This window comes from Pelmatolapia mariae, linkage group LG10_11 (genome assembly GCF_036321145.2).
Source record: "Pelmatolapia mariae isolate MD_Pm_ZW linkage group LG10_11, Pm_UMD_F_2, whole genome shotgun sequence".
NCBI classification, from domain to species: domain Eukaryota; kingdom Metazoa; phylum Chordata; class Actinopteri; order Cichliformes; family Cichlidae; genus Pelmatolapia; species Pelmatolapia mariae.
The window spans coordinates 1,395,475-1,416,746 of NC_086236.1; the positions used below are offsets into that span (position 1 = coordinate 1,395,475).

The 21,272-nt window shown below is 42.0% G+C and overlaps 2 protein-coding genes and 1 long non-coding RNA gene across 3 annotated transcripts in view; all 3 read left to right on the forward strand.

Moving 5' to 3' along the window:
- Positions 1–21,272, forward strand: part of LOC134637831 (uncharacterized) — a 253,854-nt gene that overhangs the window by 35,887 nt on the left and 196,695 nt on the right. The window lies entirely within an intron of this gene.
- Positions 928–1,878, forward strand: LOC134637065 (odorant receptor 131-2-like). Its single transcript, XM_063487393.1, has one exon. The coding sequence runs from the start codon at positions 928–930 to the stop codon at positions 1,876–1,878; it is 951 nt and encodes a 316-aa protein (XP_063343463.1).
- On the forward strand, positions 11,616–12,566 carry LOC134637074 (odorant receptor 131-2-like). Its single transcript, XM_063487407.1, has one exon. The coding sequence runs from the start codon at positions 11,616–11,618 to the stop codon at positions 12,564–12,566; it is 951 nt and encodes a 316-aa protein (XP_063343477.1).

Consider the following 21,272-nt stretch of genomic DNA (forward strand, 5'->3'; position numbering starts at 1 on the left):
ATATCACCAACCATTCCCATTTTATTACGGTGTATCCATATAAATGGCCCACCCTGTATATATTTTTCCATAGCATTACATTTGAATTTAACAGTTCAATCTTTCAAATACTGGAGAAATATTTGTGAAATTATGATGCATTTGTGAATGTATTTTAACAATCTAAATATGCATATGTACAGACAGATACATTTAAAAAACAAGAAAATTGTGTTTTATTACATCTACAGTGATTTTACATTAATTTACATTTGAAATGTAAAATCACAGTCTATTTATGTGAATTTAATGATATTCTAGAAGAACAGTACAAAACTGTAAAATACACAGTAAAATACTTTTATATTACAATTTTTTTACAGTGTAAGGCATATTCAATAGTCAAGTCTCAGTGTTAAATATGACTGCCTCCACGTAATCTGCCTAAACAATGTGGCCTCCCAAAAACAATACACAGCAAACTCAGAACATCAAATCACCACAAATGACCAAACTTATCAGCAATTAACTCAACAAGCAATTAACTCAAAAATGTTAGGAACCGGGGTTTTGAAAAGTGGTAGTCAGGTAATTCAGAACCACCCTAGCAAAAAATGTAAAGCTGTAGAACACATGCATTATTACCTGACACTACATGTGAGAAGAAGCATTACATCAGCGGGTAATTAGCTGGTAAATTTGCTGACGTGTTGCATCTTGTGAAGAGGCTTCTAGGACAAACATTATAAATTGTAAGTGAGTTCAAGAAAACACTGCAGAACAGCTCTGCCCACATCACAACAAATACCAACAATAAGATGCTAACTCTCTGCACAGATTTACTGTACTTGCATTCTGTTTTGTGTTTCTTGTAAATATTGGGCATTGTACTTTTGTATTTCAGTGATTTTAACAGCTTAATATTTCAGGTCTTACATTTTCTCTTCAATGACAAGCACATCACAGACTCACACTAACATCACAGTCCAGGCTCCAGGGTTACTGGAACGAGTCATGATTTCTACTCTGACAACACTTCCGACCTGTGTGTTTCTCTTTATCAATAGCATCATGTTGTTCACTCTGAGGAGTAAACCTGTGTTTCGTGAGACCTGCCGCTACATTCTTCTTTATAACCTCCTTTTTGCAGACACTGTGCAGCTGGCACAGAGTCAGGTTCATTTTCTTCTTGCAGTTCTTAGAATAAAAATTTCATATCCTGTATGTGCTTTTCTTGTGGGCTTCACTCAGCTCACAGCTGTGATATCTCCTCTCACGCTGGTTGTGATGCCTCTTGAGAGATATGTTGCTGTGTGCTACCCACTGAGACATGGGACCATCATCACCATCAGAAACACAGCGGCAGCTATCATTGTGATTTGGACCATCAGTTTTTTAAACATTATTATTCGCACTCTGTTATTTTTAGCACTATTTGAAGAGCTGGGTGATTTAGAGGTGAAAGGCTTTTGTGGTGACATAGCTATTCTGCTCGGGTCAAAGTCTGATCATTTTGACAAAGCCTTCACATGTATTGTGTTTGTGTCTGCTGGTGTGGCGGTCATTTTCTCTTATATTGGTGTGATTGTAGCAGCCAGGTCAGCCTCCACAGACAAAGCCTTAGCCTTTAAAGCTCGAAACACACTGCTCTTGAATCTGATGCAGCTTATGCTCAGCCTCTCCTCAACGATTTACAACCCATTACTTGTGCATCTTTTAATGATTGTTACAAGGATAGTACTTGTTCGTATTCAGAATGCTTTTTATCTGTTTTTTATTGTCTTACCCAGGTGTCTGACTTCTCTCATCTATGGACTAAGAGATCAGACTATCAGACCTGTCCTCATATATCATCTATGCTGTCGATTGAAATGCCCAGTGGTAGAAGACAAGGGATGACATGTTTAGCTTTGATGGAGGCCTTTGTTGGTCTGCATATTTGAGTCTTGTGATTTGAAGCAACATTTTTCATTTTTTCAAACAACAAATGAACAATAGGTGTTATTGTTCAACGAAGCATACATAGCTGTAGCCATTTTTTTTTTTTTTACCACATTTTCCAAGTCTGCTTGAGGGGCTTACCTAATGTTGATATTTTTGTACTCCACTTCCTGTCTCCAGAACCTCCAGTGAAATATTTTGTATGAACTCTATTTGTTTATTCCACTATAGGAGCCAGTTTTGAGAAAATTTCACATGAGGTTTACTAAGATACTCATCATGAAAACAACCTTAATGATTACATGTACAATATTCAGGCTGCTTATTGTCATCGTTACAATTTAGTCTTTTTGTTTGGGGGCATTTTCCACTCTGATGTTGTTTTCTCAAGTTGATGTCTATTTGTTATACCAGAAAGATTTCTCGCTGGATCTTCTACTTTCAGATAACCTGAGCAAACGGTAAAGCTCTGTTGTTTGAAATTTCCCACACAGCAGTTTTATGTGAGAGATGTATTGTTGTATTATTAATGAATAATGAATTATTAATCTGTTGTCTTGTTGTTATGCACCTTTTACTGTTACCCGCTGCTGATTGCTATTACAACAGGTTGTTCCAGATTTATAATAATGCCTATAATATTTTTCTCACTATATCAATTTTCAAAACACAGAGTGTCAAATAGCTTTCAATAAAAACACACATTTAAAAAGTATATATATACCAGATAAAAACTGATAGTCAAGAGTACAGTCCTTCTTTCTTTTTCTAATGACATACTGAAAATACTTTCAATTGTTGTTAACTATGGTCAAAAAAATCACGGCTAGCTCCGTCTGCGGCTGCTACTGCGCCGCAATAAGCTCTGTCCGCTGCTGCCGCTGCTCTGCGGTGAGCTCCATCCACCGCTGCTGCTGATCCGCGGTGAGCTCCGTCCGCTGCTGCCCCTGCTTTGACGTAGAGCCCCTGGAGCGGATGAAATCTACCAGCTCCTGAGCTCATAGGCTCTCCCGGGCTTTGTGCAGTTCCTCAAATGCGTGCTGGATCCCACTAAAGTTGTGGAAAAGGGAATTTCTTTCGAGGATAGCCTCAGCGTCGTTTATTCCAACAGTCTTTGTCCTAGCATCAGAGGCACCGATTGTCCGTTTAATCAGACGCGTGATTCGACCAAAATCACCCTCCAAGGTGGAGTCCACTGGATCCATTCCGTGGTCGCGTCATTCTGTCAAGGTCTGTGTGTAGGCAGGCAGGAAAAGCAGCCAAAATGAGGCTATGACCCATCCAAGGTGTAGACGTCAACCTGACTTAACTGAGATAGTATGTGTAACTGAAGGCCCACAAACCTCAATGAAGTGAAGCAATGCTGTAAAGACCATCAGGCCAAGACATTATTAATCAAAGTAGCATCAGCACACTGTTCCTGAATAAGCTCTTGCTGAGAAACTGAAAGATAATTAAGAACATTTAAATCAAATTCTGACACTCTTCAGTTCTGTTTTCAATGGCAGGTGTAAGAGAAACCCAGAGAAGGACTTTAATTTGTGGCTTCCAAGCATTATGGGAATTTTAAAAATTATGTCACCATCCTTCATTACCATACATGGATTGATACCAAATGCACATATATAAGATATTAAGACATTATATATAAAATCAATTTGTAGCATTTTACTCTAGAGGTATAATTCATCCAGTCTGTTTTTGTTTTTAATATTTCACCTGTTTCTCCTTCTTTCCATTCCTTTCACTGTTCATCACACCCTTCCTATTACTACTAAAGATCAGATAGAACTCATAAATGAAATGTTACTTTGACTACTGGTGAGCTAACGAAAAAAGGAATTGCCGCTCTATAAAGGACTCTGCCAGTGACCTCTAATCTCTTTTTCAAGGTTCTGGGTGTGTTAGAGATATTTCTCGTTGTTTCTTTTGGGGAAAAAGCTCCTAATTTTGTTGGGTTTTGTAGTGTTTATACAAAGTATTTATATAAATGTTTCAGTTATTGTACAAATGTACTGTGTATAAGATTAGGGAAATCTGCAGTTGAGTTGAGACTGAAGATGTCCCTTGGAGGAGTGATGAAACATTTCTCCCACTGAAAACGCTATGTCCAGATGAACAGAATAAACTTTTTGGGATAAAAAACCCAACATTTTACAATGAACAAACATCTGGCAGAGTCAGGCTCACTACTACTATTCAGTTCAGTTCAGTTCAGTTTAGTTGTATTTATATAGTGCCAAATCACAACACCAGTTGCCTCAAAGTGCTACTATCAAATCGATAATTAACTAATGTTTTTCTTAAAATGAGACTGTCATGGTCCTGGGTGTTACCCAGAGTTTTGTGTTTAAATTCTATTTCCTTATTATTGGTTACTCTTGTGTCACGGCAGTGGAACGGACTCAGGAGCAGACTGAGAAAGCAAACAATTTTTTATTAATCACACTGGTGCGCTATATACACGTGAAGGGGGGGGAAACATCAGGGTCCCGGGGGTCAACAGGCTGGGGAAACAGTCTCCACACAAGCAGCCCTGGACCCCGTCCTGGACCCCGTGAGGGGTCCAGGGCAGGGGTCACAAAAAGGGCAGATCCAGATAAAGCTATTTACAGAGACGAGGGTTAGTCGAAGGCAAGCACAGGAACAACAGAACCACAATGGAGCCAGGCAATACTAATGAGAGTTACTCAATATTCCTCCGACGAGTAGCTCAGAGCCCCTGCCTTAAGAAGAGCCAGAGATCAACTGCAATTCACCGGAGATCGCTGCAGGTGCGTAGGCCAAGGGCAGGAGCCCAATCTCAGCTCCGCCCAGGCAGACAGGTGAGAGAGAGAGAGAGCAAGGCGAGTAGAGCAGAGAGAACAAAACAACAAACACTTGTGGCCACACTGGGCTGGCCGGGGATGCACAGGGACCATGACAGTAGGCTCAGGAGAACCAACACCACCACCTACTCATCTCCCACTGCAACCACCCCTACCGCTGTTAGCCCAGCCTGTACCTCAGTTAGCTACCCAGCCAGCCTGAAGCTCAGTTGCCTTTGTTGCTGTCGGTCCAGTCTGGAGGTATGTCTCCTGTTCAGTCGCCCTCAGCTCAGCCTCCTGTTTAGTCGCTCTCAGTTCAGCGTTTAGCACGGCCTAAACCTCAGCCATTTCTTTTGTCATCAGTTCAGTCTGTAGCTCAGCCTTCAGTTCAACTGTCTGTTCAGTCCCCTGACCAGCAGCCATTATCTCAGTCCCTAGCGCAGCCTGCAGCTCAGTTATCAGCTCAGGCTGCAGCTCAACAGTCAATTCAGCCACCATCTCCACCTACCCATTCTCAGGAGGGAGATAGCCCTACTAAGACTTTTGTCGTATCTCAAGAGCTGGCCTTTTTAGAGACTCTCTCCAGGGCCTCCCCAGAGGTTGAGTTTCAGCTCCCAGCTAACTCTGGACTCCTTTAGCAGTAATGATACTTGTAACAAATGTAGCATATTTGCAGCTCTGGAGGCCAGGATTAATGAATTCGAGACTCAGCTTCACACCCTTCATTCACCCGTAGCTAGCCAGGCCCCTGTAGCTGGTGCAGCCGAAGATAGCGTAGGCCCCGCTAACTGTTCCCCGGCAGACTCCAAGCAGCTGGGGAAAGAGGGCGGCTGGGTGACGGTGAGGAGGAAGCATAGTCTTAAACAGAAGCCCCAGGTACACCACCAACCTGTTCATGTGTCTAACCGTTTTTCCCCACTCGGCGACACACCCGCCGGGGGTCAAACTCTGGTAATTGGTGATTCTGTTCTCAGACATGTGAAGCTAGAGACACCGGCAACCATAGTCAATTGTCTTCCAGGGGCCAGAGCAGGTGACATTGAAGGAAATGTAAAACTGCTGGCTAAGGGTAAACGTAAATACAGTAAGATCATAATTCACGTCGGCAGTAATGACACCCGGTTACGCCAATCGGAGGTCACTAAAATCAATATTGACTCGGTGTGTAACTTTGCCAAAACAATGTCGGACTCTGTAGTTTTCTCTGGTCCTCTCCCCAATCAGACCAGGAGTGACATGTTTAGCCGCATGTTCTCCTTAAATTGCTGGCTGTCTGAGTGGTGTCCCAGAAACGATGTGGGCTTCATAGATAATTGGCAAACCTTCTGGAGGAAACCTGGTCTTGTTAGGAGAGACGGCATCCATCCCACTTTGGATGGAGCAGCTCTCATTTCTAGAAATATGGACCAATTTATTAAACCCCCCAAAATATGACTATCCAGAGTTGGGACCAGGAAGCAGAGTTGCAGTCTTACACGCCTCTCTGCAGCTTCTCTCCTCCTGCTACCCCCCAAAAACCCATCTCCATTGAGACTGTGTCAGCTCCCAAAAAGACAAAAAACAAACTAAAAACCAGCAACAAACAACTTAAACATAAAAAATCACAAAGAAAGAACAATACAGTATCCACATCTGAACCAAAGAGTAAAACAGTGAAATGTGGATTATTAAATATTAGGTCTCTCTCCTCCAAGTCTCTGTTAGTACATGACTTAATAATTGATCAACAAATCGATTTACTCTGCCTTACAGAAACCTGGTTGCAGCAGGATGATTATGTTAGTTTAAATGAATCAACACCCCCGAGTCATTCTAACTACCAGAAACCTCGAAGCACAGGCCGAGGGGGCGGTGTGGCAGCAATTTTTCACACCAGCCTATTAATTAACCAAAGACCAAGACAGACTTTTAATTCATTTGAAAGCCTGATGCTTAGCCTTGTCCACCCCAGCTGTAAAACTCAGAAACCAGTCTTACTTGTTATCATCTATCGTCCACCTGGGCCTTACACAGAGTTTCTCTCTGATTTCTGAGACTTTTTATCTGATTTAGTGCTCAGCTCAGATAAAATAATTATTGTGGGTGATGTTAACATCCATGTAGATGCTAAAAATGACAGCCTCAACATCGCATTTAATCTGTTATTAGACTCAACTGGCTTCTCTCAAAATGTAAAAGAACCCACCCACCACTTTAATCACACTCTAGATCTTGTTTTAACATATGGCATAGAAACTGAACATTTAACAGTGTTTCCTGAAAACCCTCTGCTGTCTGATCATTTCCTGATAACATTTACATTTACAATAATTGATTACACAGCAGTGGAGAGTAGACTTTATCAAAGTAGATGTCTTTCTGAAAGCGCTGTAACTAAGTTTAAGAATATAATCCACCCACTGTTATCATCTTCAATGCCCTGTACCAACATAGAGCAGAGCAGCTACCTGAACGCTACTCCAACAGAGGTCGATCATCTTGTTAATAATTTTACCTCCTCACTACGTACGACTCTGGATACTGTAGCTCCTGTGAAAACTAAGGTCTCAAATCCGAAGTCCCTGACTCCGTGGTATAATTCTCAAACACGTAGCCTAAAGCAGATAACTCGTAAGCTGGAGAGGAAATGGCGTGTCACAAATTTAGAGGATCATCATTTAGCCTGGAGAAACAGTTTGCTGCTTTATAAGAAAGCCCTCCGCAAAGCCAGAACATCTTACTATTCATCACTGATTGAAGAAAATAAGAACAACCCCAGGTTTCTCTTCAGCACTGTAGCCAGGCTGACAAAAAGTCAGAGCTCTACTGAGCCAACCATCCCTTTAACGTTAACTAGTAATGACTTCATGAACTTCTTCACAAATAACATTTTAATCATTAGAGAAAAAATTACTAATAATCATCCCACAGATGTAATATTATCTACAGCTACTTTTAGTACCATTGATATTCATTTAGACTCTTTTTCTCCAATTGATCTTTCCGAGTTAACTTCAGTAATTACTTCCTCCAAACCATCAACGTGTCTTTTAGACCCCATTCCTACAAAACTGCTCAAAGAAGTCCTGCCATTAATTAATGCTTCGATCTTAAATATGATCAACCTATCTCTAATAATCAGCTATGTACCACAGGCCTTCAAGCTGGCTGTAGTTAAACCTTTACTTAAAAAGCATCTCTAGACCCAGCAGTCTTAGCTAATTATAGGCCAATCTCCAACCTTCCTTTCACATCAAACATCCTTGAAAGAGTAGTTGTCAAACAGCTAACAGATCATCTGCAGAGGAATGGCTTATTTGAAGAGTTTCAGTCAGGTTTCAAAGCTCATCACAGCACAGAAACAGCTTTAGTGAAGGTTACAAATGATCTTCTTATGGCCTCTGACAGTGGACTCATCTCTGTGCTTGTCCAGCTAGACCTCAGTGCAGCGTTTGATACTGTCGACCATAATATCCTATTAGAGCGATTAGAGCACGCTGTAGGTATTACAGGTACTGCACTGCAGTGGTTTGTATTAGAGATGGACCGATCCGATATTACGTATCGGTATCGGTCCGATACTGACCTAAATTACTGATCGGATATCGGAGAGAAATAAAAAATGTAATCCGATCCGAAGTATCACAAAATCACCTCACAAAATGCGCTACTTGGCGTAACCCAGCTCGGCGCATCGGAGCAGTATGTGTCACGTTATAGAGTGGCTGTTGTCTGCGAGACCTGTTGGCGGTCTGTTGGAGCATTTGGAGCCTCGCTACATGCTTCCTAACCGCGGCATTTCATCTCGGCGAAAACTATCCCAGAGAAGTAAAGCAAGTGTGTAAGTTCATCCCTGAATGTTTGCATAGTATTTCCACGTTAAGCTTAACAACTGATATATTGAGCCCAGCTGGACTGGCCGTCGGAGTTCCATATTGAGGTGAAAAGGAAGCGATTTGTCCTGTACTTCAGCTAGAATTAAAAAATTGACACAAAGCTGGAGTTATTCTGTGTTTTTGCTGCACAGTCGCATCTACTTCTGTCATTCACTCCCCCTTCCTTTCCTGTTATTACTTCAAACGTGAAACTGATCAATGATCAGCTGATCGGCTTTTCTGCCGCAAGTCCCGTTTTTCTTGTTTGTTTATCGCCCACTTTGCGCTAGAAAGCCTCTGTCTGTGCGCCCCAGGGTGGCTGTGGCTACAATGTAGCTTGCCATCACCAGTGTGTGAATGGGTGGATGACTGGATGTGTAAAGCACTTTGGGGTCCTTAGGGACTAGTAAAGCGCTATACAAATACAGGCCATTTACCATTTTTTAGAAAGAGGAGACCAGCGGATAAACAACAGCAGCACATTTAAGCGTGATAAGCTGTTGTTAGAATGTATTTGATATTACTTTCTAGTATCAGCTGATGTTTGCTGGAGCCACATCCGTAAAAGCTGCTGGTCATGATATCCATTTGGATATGTGGTGAGAGGGAAACATGAAGATGAAACCAGGAGATGTCCTTACTGAATCATCAGAGCTGAACAGGTGATGGAGAAACAGGTTTACCTTTTAGGTGACATGAATGAGTTGAAGGGAAGTTATGAGCTGTTTCTGAGAGACAAATAACACCAGGATCCTTTTCTAAGTAGCTGACAGCTGGTAACTGTGCAGGGGCGGGTCTAGCAACGTTTTGCCAGGGTGGGGGGGGGGGCAGGTAGGGCATTAACAGGGAGAGGGGGGCACAAAGAAATACTTTTCTTTGTTCTGTCATTTAAAAACTTTGAATAAATAATTATCTGAATCTTACAACAAAAGTGGCCATCTGATTAAATGTATAGAAATCCATTATTGTATATAGTAACTAATAAGTCTAATATACCCTAGTAAGCTATAGTACTTTTTCCTTTGGGAAGGTACCATCTGTGCAGTCTGCAATTCTGTTGAAGAAAGATGTTGAATCTATTTAAATATTGTAGAAAAATAATTGATTTCTGTGCATTTGTTTTACACTTGCATTAAATTAAAGTTGATTACATCGATTAAGGGCGGGGGGTGGTTCCCTAATATTTTTGCTGGGAGTTGGCAACCCTATTAGTTAGGTAGGTAAATACTCTTTAAAATACCAGAATAGGGAGGATGGTGTAGGTTTAAATTTATTAGATTGATCAGTGTTGCTGAACTATAAAATGTTTTGGGTGGAGTGTATTTTTTGCATACAGGTATAACAGAACAGCTTCAGTCTCTTGTTTTTTTAAAACTTGAGTATGAACTTATACAAAATGCAGCAAGATATTTATAAAAAAAAACAGTTTTATTGATTACAAAATACACTATATCGGATTCATATCGGTATCAGCAGATATACAAATTTATGATATCGGGATCGGTATCGGACATTAAAAAGTGGTATCGTGCCATCTCTAGTTTGTATCATATCTATCTAATAGACTCCAATTTGTTCATGTAAATGGAGAGTCCTCTTCACCCACTAAGGTCAATTATGGAGTTCCACAGGGTTCAGTGCTAGGACCAATTCTATTTACATTATACATGCTTCCCTTAGGCAGCATCATTAGAAGACATAGCATACGTTTTCACTGCTATGCAGATGACACCCAGCTCTTTCTGTCCATGAAGCCAGGTAACACACACCAATGAGTTAAACTGCAGGAATGTCTTAAAGACATAAAGACCTGGATGGCCGCTAACTTTCTGCTTCTTAATTCAGAACAAACTGAGGTTATTGTACTCGGCCCTGAAAATCTTAGAAATATGGTATCTAACCAGATTCTTCCTCTGGATGGCATTACCTTGGCCTCCAGTAACACTGTGAGGAACCTTGGAGTCATTTTTGACCAGGACATGTCCTTCAATGCACATATTAAACAAATATGTAAGACTGCTTTCTTCCATTTGCGCAACATCCCTGCGGTTTCCACACCACCGCCTCGTCCACGTCTGACTTGGCGTCGGAGGCTACCTATCAGACAGCTGACTGGGCTTCTTTGCCTGCGCAGACGGCAACCGGATCTGTATCGTTGCCACCGCTGCCTTCCCCGCGGTCGGCCTCCAGACCTGTTTCGTCTTTGTCATTGGCCACCTGAAATGCTCGGACTTCTGTGTTGTTGGCCCCAGGGTCGCCCTCCTGTACTGTGTCAGTGGGCTCTGTTCTGGTTATGCCCATTCCCTGATTAGGTCTCTGTGTATTTAAACCCTGTGTTAGCCTTTGCCCTCTGTCGCGTCGTTAATGTTTCCGACCCTCTGTGAGCTGTGTGTTTGTCTCGTACTCCAGTTTATTTTCTCTGTTCAGTTTTTTTTTTTTTTTTTGAGAGTTTTTTCCCAGCAATAAAGCTGCGTTTTGAGTTAAACCTCCCGGTTTTGAGTCCTACTCTTGGGTCCACCTTTCCGGCCTGCATACCACACAGCCTATCATGACAGAGACATTTTCTCTGATCTGCAAATCAGAGCATTCTGTATTTATTTGCTTAGTATTGTGTAGTAGTTTTACTTAGTGTCCCAAAATATTAGGAACTGGGGTTTTGAAAAGTGGTAGTCAGGTAATTCAGAACCACCCTAACAAAAAATGTAAAGCTGTAGAACACATGCATTATTACCTGACACTACATGTGAGAAGAAGCATTACATCAGCGGGTAATTAGCTGGTAAATTTGCTGACGTGTTGCACCTTGTGAAGAGGCTTCTAGGACAAACATTATAAATTGTAAGTGAGTTCAAGAAAACACTGCAGAACAGCTCTGCCCACATCACAACAAATACCAACAATAAGATGCTAACTCTCTGCACAGATTTACTGTACTTGCATTCTGTTTTGTGTTTCTTGTAAATATTGGGCATTGTACTTTTGTATTTCAGTGATTTTAACAGCTTAATATTTCAGGTCTTACATTTTCTCTTCAATGACAAGCACATCACAGACTCACACTAACATCACAGTCCAGGCTCCAGGGTTACTGGAACGAGTCATGATTTCTACTCTGACAACACTTCCGACCTGTGTGTTTCTCTTTATCAATAGCATCATGTTGTTCACTCTGAGGAGTAAACCTGTGTTTCGTGAGACCTGCCGCTACATTCTTCTTTATAACCTCCTTTTTGCAGACACTGTGCAGCTAGCACAGAGTCAGGTTCATTTTCTTCTTGCAGCTCTTAGAATAAGAGTGTCATATCCTGTATGTGCTTTTTTTGTCAACTTTACTCATCTCACATCTGTGATATCTCCTCTCACGCTGGTTGTGATGCCTCTTGAGAGATATGTTGCTGTGTGCTACCCACTGAGACATGGGACCATCATCACCATCAGAAACACAGCGGCAGCTATCATTGTGATTTGGACCATCAGTTTTTTAAACATTATTATTCGCACTCTGTTATTTTTAGCACTATTTGAAGAGCTGGGTGATTTAGAGGTGAAAGGCTTTTGTGGTGACATAGCTATTCTGCTCGGGTCAAAGTCTGATCATTTTGACAAAGCCTTCACTTGTATTGTGTTTGTGTCTGCTGGTGTGGCGGTCATTTTCTCTTATATTGGTGTGATTGTAGCAGCCAGGTCAGCCTCCACAGACAAAGCCTTAGCCTTTAAAGCTCGAAACACACTGCTCTTGAATCTGATGCAGCTTATGCTCAGCCTCTCCTCAACTATTTACTACCCATTACTTGTGCATCTTTTAATGATTGTTACAAGGATAGTACTTGTTCGTATTCAGAATGCTTTTTATCTGTTTTTTATTGTCTTACCCAGGTGTCTGACTTCTCTCATCTATGGACTAAGAGATCAGACTATCAGACCTGTCCTCATATATCATCTATGCTGTCGATTGAAATGCCCAGTGGTAGAAGACAAGGGATGACATGTTTAGCTTTGATGGAGGCCTTTGTTGGTCTGCATATTTGAGTCTTGTGATTTAAAGCAACATTTTTCAATTTAAAAAACAAAAACAAATGAACAATAGGTGTTATTGTTCAACGAAGCATACATAGCTGTAGCCATTTTTTTTTTTTTACCACATTTTCCAAGTCTGCTTGAGGGGCTTACCTAATGTTGATTTTTGTACTCCGTTTCTTGTCTCCATAATCTCCAGTCAAATATTTTGTATAAATCGTATTTGTTTATTCCACTGTGGGAGCCAGATTTGAAACAGATGATTTTTGAAAACACACAGTGAGAAATTGCTTTGAATAAAAGCACACATTTAAAGAGTATATATTTACCAGATATAAAAACTAATAGTCTAGGGTACAGTCTTTTATATATTTTTCATACTGATATACTTTCATACATGCAATTGTAAACTATAGTGCAAAAAAAAAAGAAGAAACATTTGCACAACATTAAGGAAATGCTAACCTATGAAAATTAATTTTTGCAGTTGATTTAAACAAAAATACATATCCGATGAGATTTAAATGGCTGTTCTAAATGTTAGGCCCTGCTAATGTTGGGTGTGGAGAGGCAAAAAAATCGAAATTTTTAGCTCCAATGCATACTGCCACATTTGGTGGAGTGGTGATGAATTTCTTTTGTTCTGCAGCCAAAGGACATGTTTACTTCGAGGTACTGAGTTAACCACAAACTTCCCTATAAACTAAAGTGAAAATGTAAATAAAATATGCCTTCTGAAGCTTAGCCCATATTGGGGCACGTAGCAGAACCATGATCCCAAGCAAGCAGCAAATATCCAACAGAATGTATGAAAAAGAAAAGATTCAAAAAGTTGCCACGACCCATCCAAGGTTTAGACCTCAACCTGACTTAATTTAGATGGTATGTGTAACTGAAACCCACAAACATCAATGTAGTGAAGCAATGCTATATAGAAGAGCAGGCCAAGATATTACTGTGGGATAATCTAGAGTTTGTGTAATATTCTTTGTCTGTGTGTCTGTATATAAGATGTAAGGGCGGTGGCCACAATTCAGAGATGGTCCTGGTGTTTCACTGGGATGCTCTCTCCACATTGCAATGTGTTTATTAAATCCACTTCGAATCAAGCTCACTGGGTGTGTTGCAGGTTATTGTTAAAATTTCCATAACAATTTGGTATTGTCGAAGAGGGTTCCTCACGTGAGTTTCACTGAATCGCAGGTACGCGGTGACTGGCCATCCTGAGGGAAAATTGCCCCAGTCCCACCGTTCTTTTGTTTTCCAAAAAGGGGGATCTGCAAGAAGCCTTCAGTGACTCAAACATGCAGGAAATTAACAAACTATGAGGAAAGAAATGGGAAAGAGAATCTGCAACGGTGAGCTGTTTTTGATTTGGGGGGAGTTTTAAAGCGGACCACAGACAGGGAAAACCTCAAAAAACGATGCCTAAATTAGGACTTTTTTGTCCTTGGGTTTATGGTTTTTAGCATTTACCGAAGCAAAGGCTGCAGAGGGGACACCCGGCTGCAATGGGTGCTGAGCTCAGCAAAGTGGCTACAGGAGCCGTGGGGAGGTTTTTTCCCTGGAGGTGGTCTGGGTGAAAACTCCAAATAGGTGAAATATAGGTTGTGTAAGAGAAAGAGAGATGTCGACAAAGAAAAGAGTTAACTCTCTTCGACATCTCTGTTATTTGTGTGGGGGATGAATGATGAGAAGAGGTGTGTTAAATGTGGAAAAGTGCTGTTTTTACTGAATCGGCAGTGAAAGTGTTAATAAGTAGTGATGAAAATGATATTAGATAAATGTTTTAGTGTGTCATTACAGGTGACTACGGAACTACAGGGTGGGCCATTTATATGGATACACCGTAATAACATGGGAATGGTTGGTGATATTAAAGTCCTGTTTGTGGCACATTAGTATATGTGAGGGGGCAAACTCCTCAAGATGGGTGTTGACCATGGTGGCCATTTAGCAGTCGGCCATCTTGGATACAACTTTTGTTTTTTCAATAGGAAGAGGGCCATGTGACACATCAAACTTATTGGTAATGTCACAAGAAAAACAATGGTGTGCTTGACACCAATCTGTGCATGTAAATGGAGAGTCCTCTTCACACACTGAGGTCAACTATGGAGTTCCACAGGGTTCAGTGCTAGGACCAATTCTGTTTGCATTATACATGCTTCCCTTAGGCAGCATCATTAGAAGACATAGCATACATTTTCACTGCTATGCTGATGACACCCAGCTCTTTCTGTCCATGAAGCCAGGTAACACACACCAATTAGTTAAACTGCAGGAATGTATTAAAGACATAAAGACCTGGATGGCCGCTAACTTTCTGCTTCTTAATTCAGATCAAACTGCGGTTACTGTACTCAGCCCTGAAAATCTTAGAAATATGGTATCTAACCAGATTCTTACTCTGGATGGCATTACCTTGGCCTCCAGTAACACTGTGAGGAACCTTGGAGTCATTTTTGACCAGGACATGTCCTTCAATACACATATTAAACAAATATGTAAGACTGCTTTCTTACATTTGTGCAACATCTCTAAAATTCACAAAAATCACAGTATTTCTACTATTTCATAGTATTTGAGAGAAATTACAGTATTTCTGCTATCTTATAGTACTTGTACTCAATTATAGTATTTGTGCCAAAGTTTAGTATTACTGCCAAATCATAGTATTTGTGTTAAAACATAGGATTTCTACCAAATCATAGTATTTGTGCCAAAGCATAGCTTTATGATTACAATATGATTACAAATACTAGTGTCATTGCGAATTTGACTCTACAGGCTGAGCTGTGTTTTAGCTCAGTGACATGAGCAGGCGTTCTCAGAGTGGGAGACCCCGGTTCAAATCCCGCTTACGGCAATCTTTTTTTCAGTGAACACTTAAAATTTTTAAACTCTTTTCAACACAAATTTCAGCTTCTTCACCTCTTTACAGCAGAATTTTCAGTTTTTCACCTCTTTTCTGAACAAATTCCAGATTCTTCAGCTGTTTTAAGCAAAAACCTATTTTCAGCAGAATTTTCTGCTTCTTTGCCTGTTTTCAGCGGAATTTTCAGTTTTTCACCTGTTTTCAGAGGAATTCTCTGTATTTTATTTTTCAGAGGAGCTACAGTATCCAGAGTCATACAGTGAGGAGGTAAAATTATTAACAAGATGATCGACCTCTGTTGGAGTAGCGTTCAGGTAGCTGCTCTGCTCTGTGTTGGTACAGGGCATTGAAGATGATAACAGTGGGTGGATTATATTCATGAACTTAGTTAAAGCGCTTTCAGAAAGACATCTACTGTGATAAAGTCTACTCTCCACTGCTGTGTAATCAATTATTGTAAATGTAAATGTTATCAGGAAATGATCAGACAGCAGAGGGTTTTCAGGAAACACTGTTAAATGTTCAGTTTCTATGCCATATGTTAAAACAAGATCTAGAGTGTCATTAAAGTGGTGGGTGGGTTCTTTTACATTTTGAGAGAAGCCAATTGAGTCTAATAACAGATTAAATGCCATGTTGAGGCTGTCATTTTTAGCATCTACATGGATGTTAAAATCACCCACAATAATTATTATATCTGAGCTGAGCACTAAATCAGATAAAAAGTCTGAGAAATCAGACAGAAACTCTGTTTAAGGCCCAGGTGGACGATAGATGATAACAAGTAAGACTGGTTTCTGAGTTTTACAGCTGGGGTGGATAAGGCTAAGCATCAGGCTTTCAAATGAATTAAAAGTCTGTCTGGGTCGTTGGTTGATTAATAGGCTGGTGTGAAAAATTGCTGCCACACCGCCCCCTCGGCCTGTGCTTCGAGGTTTCTGGTAGTTAGAATGACTCGGGGGTGTTGATTCATTTAAACTAACATAATCATCCTGCTGCAACCAGGTTTCTGTAAGGCAGAGTAAATGATGGAGTTTTGGGGGGGTAACAGGAGGAGAGAATCTGCAGAGAGGCGTGTAAGACTGCAACTCTGCTTCCTGGTCCCAGCTCTGAATAGTCATATTTAGCATATAGTTTGCTAGAGGTAATCCACACATGGGCCAGCACAGGACCACTAGTGTGTCTGCAATTGGTCTTGTGCTGGCCCATTTGTGGGCCACCTTTGGCAAACCAGATCTGGACCACCGAAGGAAATGTATCTAACTGTTACTAACTGTAACTGATGCATGATATGATATCTGCTTATGCAAGAAGGGGCTGATCCCTGACATACAAAAACAATTTGAAGTGTGTTTCCGAGTTGAGATCCCTGCAGTGAGTCACGCTGTAGACATCTCCTGCGCGTGTGTATTCAATAAATCCTTGTTTGACTGGACTTCTCTGGAGTATTGGTTTTTTGTTCTCAACCCCACATCAAAGAATCAGGACAGTTCCTTCCTTCCCTCTCCATCCCCGTCTGCCTCTGTCTTTATGCTCCACCTCACCCACCCACACATGCAGGGCCTTGGGATGCAGGTGTGTCACCAGTAGGGGTGGGTTTTGATTATCGATTCATTGATTAAAATCGATTCTAGCTTGGATAATGTGATATCGATTCATTAAAATCCTGAATCGATTTTTAAATATAAATTTATTTTCCCCGAAATGCCAGAATCTCAGGTTAAACTTCACAAAATCTCGACAACCACCAAACAGCTAATACTGTAAATGAGAGCAGGTACACGGATTCTGCACAAAGACGTAAACACAGAGCCGGATCAGTATCAGTAAGCTGTTGCCTTTTTCACGGCGTCAGGGCTGAAAGCAGACAGCTCACTGATTTTTATGCGTCGGAGGGTCCACTCTTTGTGTTTACATCTTTTTTGAGCTAGATTCTGAAGCTGCAGGTTTTATCTCTCTCCTAACAATAGTGACTGAACCAGCAACAAAAGAAGATCCCAACTACGTTTCACATTTTGCTTCACATGAACATCGTCATGAATTCCCTCTGACTTTTGCTGGTTTGCTTCCTCCATGATAAAGTCACACTTCATGCAGAGCTCTCTTTCTCTCTCTCTCAGGAACAGTTTCCCATCCAAAAATCTCTGTTTTCTGCATTATTCGTTGCTTATTACCCACCTGTCTACTGTTGTTTACAGTGCTGTCGGCCTTCTTAACGGTCAAGCAAGTGTCAGCTGTCTTTTTTAGAGATATAAAATATAGAAATGTACTGATAAGTGATCAGAATTATAATATTTCTGACTGTCTGAGGCAAAATTTCCCCGATTTAAATTGAATTGAATCGTGGATCGAATCTATTCGGGATCTTCTGATTCGGAATCGAATAGATTCTAGAAATCAGTGACAATACCCAGCCCTAGTCACCAGGATGCAGGGGAAGCATCCCCTCCCTGTCCCCTTGTGGCCACCTGTGCCTCATTTTTATTCCACAACTTAGACATCCACATTACTCACACTCTCATAATACATACACATAGGGCCTTGGGGGTGGGCACGCTATACGGCGTCCAGAGGACGGTCTGTGTATTCAACCTCACCTCTGGCGCAGGTGCCCACCTCTCAATTTTAAATACATGTAGACATTGAAGGTTCTCAAGGGTCAAGGGCCATGCTGACACCTGCTGCTCTCTGACAGGAAGCACCATGACCTCCCGTGTTTTTAATGCACTTGAGAGCAGCATGCAGCAACACTACATGTGAGCGGGCCGAGGGAGGTATGGGGTCTTCACACATCCCCGTTCTCTGTTAGCCATCGGGACGGAGGGGCTGGTAGGAGGATTTGGCCGTCTGGTTGGGGTTACCATGGCCAGACGGCAAAACACAAGGAAATAGAGTCAGGTGCAGACACCACTCAGAGATGCAGGGACTGTGAGCAAAGTAGATAAGATAAGATAACATACCTTTATTAGTCCCATGAGTGGGAAATTTCATGTTAAGGCTGCTGACCAATTGCACGCAATGGCGGCGCCATCATACTCTCCGACCATACATACATTGCACGAAAACATTACATGGGGAAGACAGGTCAGAGAGGTATAACAATGGAAAATGCACAACATGAGGAAAGATAAGGAGAAAAAAATAACTCCCCCCAGACTGAGCTCCAACAGGGAGATCAGTTTGAGAACAGAAAAAAAAAACACCTCTGCACATAGCACATGAAAAAACTCTTAATACACCAAAGAAACACATGACAAGCAAGAGGGGAGGGTAAATCAGAATCAGAATACTTTATTGATCCCTAGGGGAAATTCTTTTTCGTTACAGTGCTCCATTATAAACAACCATTAACAAAGACAGACAATACACTAACTAAGAATAGCACAATATATACAGGCATATATATACATAAAGGTCACTTATTAATAAATAGCTGAAAAAGGAAGAACGTGCAAAAAGGGTGTAGCTGTTGCCGTAAACAGTGTGTTAAGTGGAGGAGTTGTACAGGGAGATGGCCACAGGCAGGAATGATTTCCTGTGTCGTTCAGTGGTGCTTTTCGGTAATCTCAGTCTTTCACTGAACGTGCTCCTGTGACTGACCAGCGTGTCATGGAGTGGGTGGGAGGTGTTATCCAACATTGTCTTTATCTTGGACAACATCCGCCTCTCCGACATCACCTTAAGGGAGTCCAGCTCCATCCCCACAACATTACTGGCCTTAAGAATCAGTTTATCGAGTCTGTTAGCATCTGCGACCCTCAGCCTGCTCCCCCAGCATGCAACAGCATAGAGGATCGCACTGGCCACAACAGACTCGTAGAAAATCCTGAGCATTTTCTGGCAGATGTTGAAGGACCTCAGTCGCCTCAAAAAATAGAGACGACTCTGGCCCTTCCTGTAAAGTGCTGTGGTGTTTGTAGCCCAGTGCAGTTTATTGTCAATGTGTACTCCAAGGTATTTATAGTCCTCCACAATGTCAACACTGACCCCATGGATTGAAACAGGGGTCAAGTGTTTCCTGGTCTTCCTGAAGTCCACGATCAATTCCTTGGTCTTTGCCACATTGAGCTGCAGATGATTCTGCTCACACCACGTGACAAAGGAGTCGATCACAGCCCGGTACTCTGTCTCATCATCCCTGCTGATGCATCCAACCACCGCAGAGTCATCAGAAAACTTCTGAAGGTGGCAGGTCTCTGTGCAGTGGCCTATTGAAAAACAGATTCAACTCGTTAGCTCTGTTCTCACCTCCCTCAGCTCCCCTGCTGTTGGTTGGCCTGAATCCAGTGATGGTCTTCATGCCCCTCCACACCTCTCTCATGCTGTTCTGCTGGAGTTTCCACTCCAGCTTCCTCCTGTAATTGTCCTTAGCCTCTCTGATCTTGTCCTTTAGTAACACCTGGACCTTCCTCACCTCCTCTTTATTGCCCCCTCTGAAAGCCCTCTTCTTGTTGTTGAGGAGGTCTTTGATGTCCTTAGTCACCCACGGCTTGTTATTTGGGTAACAATGAACAGTCTGAGCTGGAACAATGGAGTCGGTGCAGAAAGTTATGTAGTCTGTGATACACTCAGAAAGCCCATTGATGTCCTCGTGTCCTCGGCGTGAGGCTCACAGAGTGTTTCCCAGTCGGTCACCTCGAAACAGCCCTGTAGTTCTGCTAAGGCCTCCTCTGACCACCTCCTAATGCTCCTCGTGGTCACAGGTTCCCTCCTCACAATTGGCACATAGCGGGGGGTGAGGTGAATCAGGTTATGATCTGACCTACCAAGTGGGGGGAGGGAGGAGGAGCTGTATGCATCCTTGACGTTAGCATACAGTAGGTCTAAAATTTTCTCTCCCCTGGTGGGACAGTCCACATATTGTTTGAATGTTGGTAGTGTATTGTCCAGTGATACATGGTTGAAGTCACCCGAGATCACAATAAAGGCACTCGGGTGCTGAGTTTGTAACCGGGCTATGGCAGAGTGGATAGTGTCACATACAGCTGTGGGGTTAGCAGAGGGAGGGACATAAACAGCCACCAAGATGACATGAGATAATTCCCTGGGTAAATAATACGGCCTGAGTCCAACAGCACATAGTTCAATGTCCGGGCAACAAATCCTTTCTTTGATTGTTATGTTGGCAGGGTTACACCACCGGTTGTTAACTAAAACAGCAACTCCACGTCCTTCCACTTACCACTAGCGAAACTGTCCCTGTCCGCCCGAACAGTGTGGAAACCTTCCACGGAAGCATTGTCGTTGGGAATGTCCTGGTGCATCCATGATTCAGTGAAACACATCAGGCTACACTCTCGGTATTCCCTCTGACTCTGTAATAGTAATAGTTCCACGGCCACCAGAAGAACGAAAACTCTCTCAATCCACATAATTGAGTGAAAGATAATAAACGGATGAAAATACAAGTAGGAACAAAAAGAAAACGTAAGAAAACAGAGCTAAACTAAGAGAAAAAGCAGGCGCGACTGTAACAGGCTGCACGCTGGTTGGCGCATGCGCACTGGTTCTGGGTGAGAGACAGCCAGTGTAGACAGTGCATCCGGTCCTGCAGCATAAGCGCTGGTCTCCTTGATCCACCGTCAGCATCGGAAGGGAATAAGCGTCGAAGGCGTTTGGAGGGGGAGGGGGGATGAGTGTATTCCTGCATGTGTATATATATGTCTGTGTGTGTGTGTGTGTGTGTGTGTGTGTCCAGAGTTCAGCTGAGACAGTGTCCTTCGCCCTGCCAGGCTAAGTAAACAGTCTTCCAGCCAACCCAGGTGGCCTTGCGTAGGATAGGAAGAACAGTCTAAG